General features: G+C 42.8%; 2 protein-coding genes across 6 annotated transcripts in view; both read right to left on the bottom strand.

The window, feature by feature from the left end:
- Positions 1 to 718, bottom strand: part of LOC127950459 (C-C chemokine receptor type 2-like) — a 5914-nt gene extending 5196 nt beyond the window's left edge. The window contains exon 1 of the mRNA XM_052547538.1: positions 602 to 718. Within this exon, the coding sequence (XP_052403498.1) occupies positions 602 to 626 (25 nt within the window). The 5' untranslated portion in view covers positions 627 to 718. The remainder of the gene's footprint in view (positions 1 to 601) is intronic.
- Positions 719 to 1619: 901 nt separating this feature from the next.
- Positions 1620 to 12500, bottom strand: part of LOC127950441 (phosphatase and actin regulator 1) — a 22067-nt gene continuing 11186 nt past the window's right edge. For 4 of the 5 annotated variants that reach the window (XM_052547495.1, XM_052547498.1, XM_052547497.1 and 1 more), the window contains 7 exons: positions 10845 to 11017; positions 10572 to 10728; positions 8611 to 8666; positions 8398 to 8459; positions 7463 to 7603; positions 5494 to 5570; positions 3872 to 4915 (listed from right to left, as the gene is read on the bottom strand). In XM_052547495.1, coding sequence (XP_052403455.1) covers positions 4900 to 4915; positions 5494 to 5570; positions 7463 to 7603; positions 8398 to 8459; positions 8611 to 8666; positions 10572 to 10728; positions 10845 to 11017 — 682 coding nt within the window. In that variant the 3' untranslated portion in view covers positions 3872 to 4899. Of the gene's footprint in view, positions 1913 to 2009; positions 4916 to 5493; positions 5571 to 7462; positions 7604 to 8397; positions 8460 to 8610; positions 8667 to 10571; positions 10729 to 10844; positions 11018 to 12500 lie in introns of those variants that run through there. The other variant, XR_008152467.1, reaches the window with a different exon arrangement.

The following is a 12500-nucleotide window of genomic DNA, read 5'->3' as shown; positions in this document are numbered from 1 at the left end:
GATGATATCATTCGCTGGTGTGGATGCTAATATCGTTATCTTTATAGTTATCATTCTTGGTGTGAACAGAGCTTTAGTCATTTTTGGATTATTGCTTATTGGAGACACGAACCATTTCAATCTATTCAGTTCAATTCGGTGAACTGGTTCAAGAAGATCCGGTTACATCGAGTGATTCGTTCACGAACCTGATATCACTACACTGCAATGAACTCTCTCACAACAGACACGGAAGAGAAGACAATGCTGAATAAAGTCATAGTTTTGCTATTTTTTGGACCGAAATGTATTTTCGATGCTTCAAAATATTCTAACGGACCCTCTGATGTCACATGGACTACTTTGATGATGTTTTTCTTACCTTTCTGGACATGGACAGTAGACCTTTTGTGATAATGATATACTGTTTGCCTGTTGTGCTTCACGAGCGCTTTTCACGCCTTCATTCATTTGAGCTACTTTGAGATAAAATGAGTGTTGGTTTAGCGCGGTAAAAATAGGCTACACCAGGCGCCATGACAACCTCTGGCTGCTGAAGTGTGTAATGATAGTAAAATCACTTGACTTAAGAAAAGCTGCATCATTGAACAGAGTCACCTACCATCAGTCCTCGACTCGTCTGTCATCGTGGCAGCTGAATCTGGGAAGTTTGAGTGTTCCTGTCTTTCATAAACCTTCACAAAACAGGAAAGCCCCAAAACGCCCCAAAACACGCCCACTTCCCGAAACACCTGCCGAAAAAGTTTTGCTCTGGCAGAACTCCAGTGCGTGCCAAGACCTGTTTTTACCTTCTTAAAAACGAGGTAAAAATGATAAATCAATCAGTTCCCCAGACAGGAAAACAGCGCGACAGGCAACACGGCAAATACAGTGAAATACAAATGACCCGAAGTCATAAACAGATTCGTGACTCAGTCCTGTACTTCTAGACAGGGTTGGGGAAAGTTACAGTTAACGTCGTTATTATTTACTTCAGACTGTGAGATTTTTTGCGCATTTATTTAACTTTGCAAAAATAGTTTTCTGAATTGAACGAAATCTGTTAGATATGTGTCGGGAAGGTAACTAACAGGTGAAAAGAGGTTTTTCCACTCTCACACTGTGTCTGTAAGACTAAAGATAGTGTTGACACATTCACTTTTTAACCAGAGTTACAGTAAACCGAGTTATTTCTCAGTTTCTCAGTGTTGACGGACTCTCTCCTGTGCCCATGCTGAGAGAAACCAGGAAGAGCAGAAACAGAGACACTACCTTTACTGTTCCCAAAAATGTCACTTCTGATTTTGTTTAGTTTTTTATTTTTGTTGTTAAAAAAGCAACATGCTAGCCCAGCCCAAAACAAAAGGTGATGCAACATAACTAGCTAATGTAGTTAATTACTTTTGTCCTGAAGAAAGGCGATATTGCAATGCAGTACTGTTAAAGAAAGAAAGAAAGATAAAACTGTTAACATTATTCATCAGTCTATTAGTTCGCGTGCACGGAAGTGAATAAAATCCGTGACAGATCCGTATGTAAAATGATGCGGTGTTCATGTAAAGTCTAGACTTCTAAACACACACACAATCCACGCACAGGAGGAACACAGCACAAATAAACACTTTTCAGACAGGAACCACTTTGGCAAGTTTACTTGAGTTTATTGAACACAGTTTATCTTTGGCGGTATGGTTCCTTATGGGGGTTCTTGCTCCCAGAATAATTGAACATACAAGAGCTTTAACATTAACCCCCCGGAACCATGAATTTAGAAATACATAATAATTAAGACTTTTAATAAAGTCTTTAAAGCAAACGGTGATAATCATGTAGATGTGGCAGTGGTACGTCTATCCTGGAGCCTGATTATAAAGATGGGTGTCTCTCCGCAAAGAGGTCCATGCCAGCTAAGATTTTTGGAAGTCTTAGTGATCTGAAACAAACAAGACAACAGCCAGAAGGTGCGCAGTAATGTGCTCATGCATATAACGGGGAGGGAGGGAGGGTTGCGAGTTGTTGAGCATACTTACCGAGCAGTAGTGCCACGTATATATATGTCCCGTGTCTAATAGGAGAGAGGTGGTGATTGGAGCGATTTGACAGATGACCGCATCAGCTGTTCACAGCCTTGCCTCCGTGGCCTGACTGAACTGAGTGCGCTCGATTAGTCTTCCTCCTCTGTTTCAAGAAAGCATATCATAGTTAAAACAAGGTTTCAAACTATTTGGTGCCAGATAGATGTAGCCTATGCATGATGATCCACTGCTTATAAAACTCTATAGCCTACTGTGTGCAAAATAAGTGCGATTTTACGAAGACGAAAAATTAATGGGAAAAATTGAATTTTTATGTTGTAGAACTGAAATATTATGTGGAAAATGTACTTCATGTCTACCCCTCGATGTGAAGCAGAGCTTCTGCTGCTGGTGTGTTCACTTCAGTGCACTTGCATTCTGATTTAGAACGCGGTCGTTGTGACGTCACAGGGCCACCCCCGCAAGCCCGATGACGTCACTAGCGCAGCCTATAAAAGGCCGTCGCGGCGAGTCTTTAATCATTCTGATTCTGATATCCCCATAAACAGCCATTCAGAGACAGTGATGGAGGAGCGCAGCACTCAGAGCACCTCTGAGTCCATTCTGTCCTGGAGACAGGAGCTTGTTCACCTGGTACGAAATCCTCCGAGAGAGAAGCCGGGACCTAAGCAGGTGAAGTGGGCAGACCTGTGCCACAGATTACCCACAGAAGCCAAACCACCCCCTGGACGGCCCAAGAGCTGCATGAAGCTCACCAAAACTAACTTTGACTATAAAGAAGAGCCTTACTGCAGCCTCCGGAGCCAGTCGAGGCCGCTCCCCTCGCCCTGGAGAGATGAGGTGAGGAGCAGGTGGAGCACACCTGGAGCTCCTGACACAGGGATGCTGTCCCGTCTGAGACACATGCCCACCACCGCCTCCAGCGGCATCCTGAAGACCCTCCTGAAGCTCACCCAGACCAAGTGGGAGCATCTGGCTGAGACGGGGACGTTCCTGGTGGATCCCGTCAGGGGTCCGGAGCCCGGGAGGGTGGCGTGGCCCGACACACCCATGATCCAGAGACATTACACCCCTACAGTGGAGAGAAACCTCCAGGAGATCCTCCAGCAGACCTTAAGAGAAGCAGATCTGCTGAGGGAAACGGCTCTGATCAAGCCTGGGAACTCTCCCATCACGAGCTGTGGGATCTGGCTGAAGGAGAGAGTCCTGGGGCGTCCCACACCCAAGAAGAGCTGCCTAAAACCAGCCCAGGCCCGGCGCGTCCCTGAAGACCAGGCCGAGGAGGTCAGATACCTCACCTCTCGTCAGATCCAGACCCCTGTGCAAGCAGAGCTGGTCACCGAGCTCAGAACCGTCACCTTCATCTCCGAGTGTGAGATCGACCTGATCTGATTCCTCACAGCTCTGAGTTAAACAGAGCGAGCTCTTCACCCAAACAAGCAGAACAAACACAAATCAAGGCATTTAACAAAATACACCAATAAATATTAATAAAATATTTAAAAATACACATTTATATCTCTCTATCCATCTATCTATCTATCTCTCTATCTATCATGCAGTATCTTTTTGAGAGGTGTAGATGTGGACTATTAATGCATATGTTATAAAAGGGATAAATGTGTAAATCTATATTTACACTATATATAATAAATATAAATCTATTTGACTATATTATGAATATATATAAACACTAGAAATGTGAGCATTTAACAACCAAAAAAATATTGTGTGTTAATGTACTATAAATATACATTTAAAAATAAAAACATCAAATTAAAACCCTTACTTTTCCAACGGTGTGACAGTTTCATGTTCATGCGTCTCTGAATGACAAACACCTAGACACTGCAAGCTTGCATTCAGAGCTTTAATATTCTTGATGGAGTTTCACATCTCTCTCTCTCACACACACACACACACACACAGAGATCAGGTGTGTTTTATTGCTGAATCACAGCGTTCCTCGTACACACTCGATGCTTCAGGACGGTTCGTCACACACTCATAACTCATGCAGTGTGTAAAAGTTCTCCAAATCACACTATTGTTAAAAAGATGGTTTAGTTTGTTGAAAGGTTGAGTTTTCCACACGAGTGGAGTTCAGTGGCGCTGATGCTGGATTCTTCTTGTGTCAAACGACTTCCTGAATCCACGTCTCAGTCGAGAAGCAGTCCTGCTCAAGATGAAGCGAGATGTTCTGGATTCTTCCCTCCGCTGATGTCGTTCGATCCTAACCTTGTCCTGGAGGAACTACCTGAGCTGTGAGTGACTCTTTAAACTCATTCTGATGGGTTTCACATCCTTCAGGACTGTTTCAGTTGATCCTAATTCCCACAGAAAGTCTCTCACAGGAGAGATCAATACATCTGAAACTCAAAGGATGAGTAAAACAAAAGCTTGTGCCACACTGAGCTGCAGGAGCTAAACCTCCTGAAGAACACAGATGATCACACATCTGTCTCAACCGGTCCGCTATAATCAACCACTCGTCTCCTTTATTAAAGACGAACTCATGATGAAGGGTGCTCGGGAAAAGACATCTGTGATTCCAATAAACACTGCCAGAGGATGGTAAAAATCTATTTAACTTTAAAATAAATCGTATAAAACAAAAATAACATAAAAGAAAAGGAAAAACATGAATAAAAAACAAAGATTTTCAGGAAATTTGCTGACAGACATCAGAAGAATCCAAAACAAGAACGTAAAACCATCATAATTCACCCCAACACAGAGCCTTGGATGAGAATAACACAGTCCCTGAAGAATAAAAGACTTGATCCAGGAGTGAAGGAGTGAAGGATCCAGTCTGCTGAAGGAGAACCCGAGGGATTGTGGGACGCGCTGGTGCTGGAGAACCCGCTGATCTGAGGATTGTTCTCTAGGGCCGGTGGAACCTGCCACACACACATCACTCTCATATTAACATCATGTTCATGAACACGTTTAGTAAAACTACTGTAAATAGATCAAACTTCATTTCTGATCAGTGATACGCATCGCTAAGAACTTCATTTGAACAACTTTAAAGATGATTTTCTCAAAATTTAAACAAACCACACATTTATTCAGCTTTCAGAAGATGTGTGATCCTCAAAGACTGGTTTTGTGCTCCAGGGTCAGATATTAGTTCATGTGTTCAGACTGCTTTAGAGTTTAAACATCACAAAGCGTATTAAACATTAAACTACAGCAGAGTTTCCCAAAGCAGCGATTGTGACATTTACCAGACATCAGAGAACTGTAAAGATGTAATCTAAATTATTCACATTACTTATAAATTACAAATGTATATAGGCAGAAGAATTTCATTTTTCAAGAAAAAAAATTAAGTGTTATTTAATCACGAAATCAATAAAAAATAACTTGTTATAAGCATTTTAAAATGAATTATCTACAAATACAGAATTTTTGTATTATCTGATCATGTAACCCAGCTGCAAGAACATCACTTTCTGGCTGAAAGCTGCTTCACCTGGTCAGATGACGGCTGGACTCGTGCACCTCCATCTCATGACTCTTGAAATCATTCAGCTCTTTCCTGATGGCAGCCTGCAGCGACACACACACACACACACACACACACACTGATGTCGTCTTTCATATTTTCCTGGACCTTGCCAAGTAAAAAACAGTGTAACATAACAAATAACATCTGCCATCAGTGATTCCACTGGAACATTATGAAGCGACAGGAAGACTTTTGCACGCAAAGAAAACAAAAACATCTTTATTCATCAGTTCCTTTGTCAGCTGTCGCTTCTGTGTCTCTCCACATCACAGTATGCTCTTCTGTGTCAGCCGTGCCACAAGGATGCGCTGTTTCTACTGCTGCATTTCCGAAACTGATGAAATTACCCAGAACATTTGTACCAGGAACCTGGAGCGGAAACAAGTCTCCGTCGGTACTCCACTCTTTGTTGGGAATTTCATATGGATCCAAACCGTTAATGTTGCCAATTTTGTGCACATACCGGTCCCTGACATCCCTATTTTGTGTATCCCTTTAAATCCCACAACCTTTTTGCGATGTTACCATCTTTTCTCTTTCTCCCAACTCGGCTTCTTCTCGTTCCAATTGCTGTATGTTTACATTCGAGAGGCTGCCAGCAGGACCGCCACGTCCCAGAATGCAACGCGGCGCCCAAGCCCTATACAAAGTACCGCTGATTTAAAAAAAAAAAAAAAAAAAAAAAGTGTACGCTGATTTTGGACATGCATCCTCGGTAGTTAGTTCAGACTTGTGCATTCGTCTCAGGAGTGTGATGTCTGCGACGACGTGAATCCGGTAAATCTGCAAACAGCAGCGTACTTGATAACTTCAGTCAGCTCACCTCGACTACTGTAATTATCCTCTCTGTATATTTACAATAAAACTAAATTTGATATCAAATACCACTGCCTCCTTTCGTTTTCATTTAAACATAATAACAGCTGCAGAAATATACTTAGTTCAGGGAAATGTGTATATACAGCCATTACAATGAAATAAAATATTTGCCTTTTTTATTTTCATTTTAACATATAGATAAATTTAATACAGACCAAAGAAAACCTGTTAGATTTACCCCGCAGCTGAATTATATGTTATGTTTAACCACTAAAGACACATCAGAGCCAGCGGCGCATATCAGAAGGTCTATCCCAGGAGAGGCTGCTCTCTGCGGATACATGAGGACTGAGCTCCTGCTGATTGTTCCCCCGAAAGTTCCGGAACATTGAAACAGCACCCCCTCACCAGCAGGGACTTTCTGAGGGGCATTTATTTACCCGGAACTTTATTTAGTTCCTGGTTCCTGCGGTGGAAACACACCAAGTACCAGGCCAAAGTCCCTAGTTCCTGGGTAAAGTTCCTGCGGTGGAAACACGGCTTGCATTTCTACATGTTTCTAAAGAATCATCCTTGTGGCACGGCTGACACAGAAGAGCATACTGTGATGTGGAGAGACACAGAGGAGACAGCTGACAAAGGAACTGATGAATAAAGTTGTTGTTTTTGTTTTCTTTGTGTGCAAAAGTTTTCCTGTCGCTTCATAACGTTCCAGTGGAATCACTGATGGCAGATGTTATTTGTTATGTTACACTCGCTTCATATAAGCCAGATTGCTTGTCTGATGGCAGATGAAGTATTCCGATGATGACTTTCATACCTTTTCTGGACATTGACACAGTTATAAACTTGGCAGTCTACGGGACAGTCACAAGCCTCCCATCGATCAGAAAGACTGTGAGTTGAGTTTCTTATCAAAAGTGACGAAAGTCTACTGTGATTATTGTTATTGATTATTGTTAGCTACAAATACTGCTTAGTGAAGTCTCAAACGCTGTTCACAAATCGACTGATAACAGCACGAACCGAACGCTCTGTTCATCATTATTCAGTGGTTGAGATGTCGTTGCTCTGAAGCTCTGGAGCAGTGTCCCGATCACATCTCCTCACTCACCTTATCCGCCGCAGTGAGTCTCGTCCAGGGTTTGTCTGCGCGTCTGTCGTAGTCCTGAGCGTCCGACACCTCCACGTAATCACAGAAGCGGGTCAGGATCCGAGCTCGACGCAGATCCTCCACCGTGGGCCTCTGACTGAGCTGAACACACACACACACACACAGCATGAATCAACAAACACACACACACACACTCTCTCTCTCTCTCTCTCTCTCTCTCTCACACACACACACACACACTCAGCATGAATCAACAAACACACACACACACACTCTCTCTCTCTCTCTCACACACACACACACACACACACTCAGCATGAATCAACAAACACACACACACACACACTCTCTCTCTCTCACACACACACACACACACTCAGCATGAATCAACAAACACACACACACACACTCTCTCTCTCTCTCACACACACACACACACACTCAGCATGAATCAACAAACACACACACACACTCTCTCTCTCACACACACACACACACACTCAGCATGAATCAACACACACACACACACACACACTCTCTCTCTCACACACACACACACTCAGCATGAATCAACAAACACACACACACACATACACACACACACACACACGAATCAACAAACACACACACACACACACACACACACTCTCTCTCTCTCTCTCTCACACACACACACACACACTCTCTCTCTCTCTCTCACACACACACACTCTCTCTCTCTCTCTCACACACACACACACACTGCATGAATCAACAAACACACACACACACACACACACACACTCTCTCTCTCTCTAACACACACACACACACAGCATGAATCAACAAACACACACACACTCTCTCTCTCTCTCACACACACACACACACACACACTCAGCATGAATCAACAAACACTCACACTCACACACACACACACACACACACACACACACCTTGTGTGAGAGCCGGCGTCTGATCTCTCTCTTCTCCTCCATCTGCTCCTCCTCATTATGAGCTGCAGGTCAGAGGTCAGAGGTCAGAGGTGCTGTGTTCACGTCACACACATACAGTGTTAAAGGCTGAATCGAGTCACTTCAGACATGTCAGTTTCCTCCGTGAGGAAGTGAACACTGGTGTGTAAGTGTGTGTCTGGGTTGTGGACTCACGTTTGAGGATGTTCCTCTGCTCCAGCTCTTCAGCCGTGGGTCTCTGACTCAGTCTCCTGTTCCACACACAACATTTACAAACCGTTCTTTCATCACCTACAGGTGCTGAACATATAATTAGAATATCATAACGTTTATTTCACTAATTCCATTCAAAAAGTGAAACTTGTATATTATATCCATTCATTACACACAGACTGATATATTTCAAATGTTTATTTATTTAAATTTTGATGATTATAACTGACAACTAAGGAAAATCCCAAATTCAGTATATACAATACAAATACAAAATAAATCTTGGCCAATTAAAAAGTATGAAAATGAAAAGTATGAGCATGTTCAGCACTCAATACTGAGTCTGGGCTTCTTTTGTCTGAATGACTGCAGCAATGCGGCGTGGCATGGAGTCGATCAGTCTGTGGCACTGCTCAGGTGTTATGAGAGACCAGGTGTCTCTGATAGTGGCCTTCAGCTCTTCTGCATTCTTGCGTCTGGCATATCACATCTTCCTCTTCACAATACCACACAGATTCTCTCTGGGGTTAAGGTCAGGTGAGTTTGCTGGTCAGTTAAGAACAGGGATACCATGGTCCTTAAACCAGGTACTGGTAACTTTAGAACTTTGTGCAGGTGCAGAGTCCTGTTGGGAAATGAAATCTGCATCTCCATAAAGTTGGTCAGCAGCAGGAAGCGAGAAGTGCTCTAAAACATCCTGGTATACGGCTGTGTTGACCTTTGACCTCATAAAATACTGTAGACCAACACCAGCAGATGACATTGACCCCAAACCATCACTGACTGTGGAAACTTTACACTGGAGCTCAAGCAACGTGGATTGTGTGCCTCTCCTCTCTTCCTCCAGACTCTGGGACCCTGATATCCAAAGGAAATGCTTATTTACTTTCATCAGAGAACATAGCTGTGCACCACTCAGCAGCAGTCCAGTCCTTTCTGAAGCGAGACGTTTCTGACGCTGTCTGTTGTTCATGAGTGTCTTGACACAAGGAATGCGACAGCTGAAACCCATATCTTGCATACGTCTGTGTGTAGTGGTTCTTGAAGCACTGACTCCAGCTGAAGTCCACTCTTTGTGAATCTCCCCCACATCTTTGAATGGGTTTTGTTTCACAATCCTCTCCAGGGTGTGATTATCCCTATTACTTTTACACTTTTTTCTACCACATCTTTTCCTTCCCTTCTCCTCTCTATTAATGTGCTTGGACACAGAGCTCTGCGAACAGCCAGCCTCTTTTGAAATCACCTTGTGTGTCTTGCCCTCCTTGTGCAAGGTGTCAATGTTCGTCTTTTGGACAACTGTCAGGTCAGCAGTCTTCCCCATGATTGTGTATCCTACAGAACTAGACTGAGAGAACATTTAAAGGCTTTGCAGGTGTTTTGAGTTAATTATCTGATTAGAGTGTGGCACCAGGTGTCTTCAATATTGAACCTTTTCACAATATTCTAATTTTCTGAGATACTGAATTTGGGATGTTCCTTAGTTGTCAGTTATAATCATCAAAATTAAAAGAAATAAACATTTGAAATATATCAGTCTGTGTGTAATGAATGGATATAATATACAAGTTTAACTTTTTTAATGGAAGTAGTGAAATCAACTTTTTGATGATATTCTAATTAAATCACATTTTCACCATGATTTTAGGAGTAAAATGTGGTATAAATGGGTGTGAATGAAACATGAAGAAACCTTCAGAATACCTACAGAAGTTAAACCATAAAATTTGACATGCATAAGAGAAAAAGTATGAATTATATAATTGTTAAAGCGCCGTACAATAAACCCTTAAATGTGTTTTTGATTTTTTCTTTCCACTAATCTGAAAGAAGACATGATAGGAAAGAAAAACAGACCAAAAACTCAAAATCTGAGAATCTGCATTCATTTGATTCCTCTCACGCTCAGGTGTGTGTGTGTCTCTGTTTGTGTGTGTGTGTACCCTGTGAGTTTTTTGCCGATCAGCTGTCTGGACTGCAGTCGCTCCTCGTCCGTCTGAACAGGTAAGATGTTCTTCTCCTGTAGTTCTCTCGGAGACGGCCGGTTACTCAGCTTCACCGCCAGAGAGTCCTTCCTCAAGATCTTCAGCACCAGAGCGTCTGAACACACACACACACACACACACACAATGAGCCCTGACTGCCCCATTACAAAAGGACGACTCAATGAATCTGCCGTAACCTGTTATTAACCAGCAAACACAATCGAGACTGACTTGTAAAGAGCGAATCATCTTCATCCTCCTCGTCCTCCTCCTGCTCTTCATCTTTATACACGCAGGGCAGGTCCTGATAGTCAGACTCGTTGGGGATGTTCTCTTTATCAGCGTCACAGTCGATGTCCACGGCCCGGAGAGGAGCGCTGTACTGACCGGTGTGAACCGCAGAGCTGCAGGAACACAACACACCAGCGGTCATGTGACAGCACAGACTTCTGGGACAGACACCCGCTACGACGATCTCTAAACATCTGTCATACACACATCACACATCCACCAAACCCAGAGACGATAAAGCTGTCTATGATTATACTGTAATGATGGGGACGCTGCAAAAATAAAAAAAAACTAACTTTGATCAGCGTGTAAGAATGACCAGAAACATGCCTCTGTGTGAGTTTGACTTTCAGAGTATGTTTATATCATATGATTATGATTATCAGCACAATATTCAAAAGTAACTTCAATAAACAAGAACGTTATATTGGGTCTCTTGCATTTTTAACACAATGTTCTGTTTTTGCTCAGAAAATCATTTCCACTGTGTGAGCAGTGACACGGTGGTCATTACTGGGTGAATCAATGCTTTGGAATGAATCATTTGAATCAGTTGAATGACTCACTCATTAAGACCACCTACTGGTGCTTTTAGTTTAATATTTAAAGCATTTCATTTTTTTATGTGTTACTTCTAAACTCATATATGCAGTGTAAATGCATTCATGTCAGCTCTAAGTTGTTAAACAGTCAGTGTAAGTACATGGAGACGCTGCTTCTGCTAAACTGAGCAGTAGATGAGTGTGTGTGTACTGCAGTACTGGGTCAGACAGACTCTAACAGGATTCAGTGAGCGCTGGGTAACTGGATCATGGAGTCTGCGGAGGGTAAGATGGGTCAGGACCTCACTCCAGGAATACTCTGGTAGTGAATGTGTCTGTCACTGGACGGATCATAATGATCTGTGATCCTGTTGTATTCTAAAAATATAGACTATTGCAAGGTTCAGACCTCAGAAAAGAGCAATGGTGAATACAAGCGCCTCCATGACGAGGCATCAGTCCTCCACCTCAGGACCGTACACCGTCACACAAGGGTCATCTGAGGTTATTTTGATCATCAACTCAAAGATCAGCTTAGTTTATGATCAGCTGTTTCTGCACGTGTGATCTAACATGATCAAACACTCAACAGCTTATAAATCACAACTAATGCTAATCATTTTAGAATGATTTCTGAAGATCATGTGACAATGTGAAAATTCATCATTCATCAACTGTATTTCTGATCGAATAAATGCAGCTTTGATGAGCTGCATGAAGGGTTTATTTGCTTCATGGATCATGAGTGTGTGTGTGTGTGTGTGTGAGAGTGTCTGTGTGTGTGTGAGAGAGAGAGCGTGTGTGTGTGTGTGTGCGTGAGAGCGTGTGTGTGTGTGTGCGTGAGAGCATGTGTGTGTGTGCGTGTGTGAGAGCGTGTGTGTGTGTGTGCGTGAGAGCATGTGTGTGTGTGTGTGTGTGAGAGCGTGTGTGTGTGTGTGTGTATGTGCGTGAGAGCCTGTGTGTGTGCGCGTGTGTGTGTATGTGTGCGTGAGAGCGTGTGTGTGTGTGTGTGTGTGTGTCTATATGTGTGTGTGTGCGTGTGTGTGTGTATGTG

Source organism: Carassius gibelio, chromosome B2, assembly GCF_023724105.1.
Source record: "Carassius gibelio isolate Cgi1373 ecotype wild population from Czech Republic chromosome B2, carGib1.2-hapl.c, whole genome shotgun sequence".
Lineage (NCBI taxonomy): Eukaryota > Metazoa > Chordata > Actinopteri > Cypriniformes > Cyprinidae > Carassius > Carassius gibelio.
The sequence above is the reverse complement of the archived record's forward strand: the minus strand, read 5'-3'. Positions and strand labels throughout refer to the sequence as shown.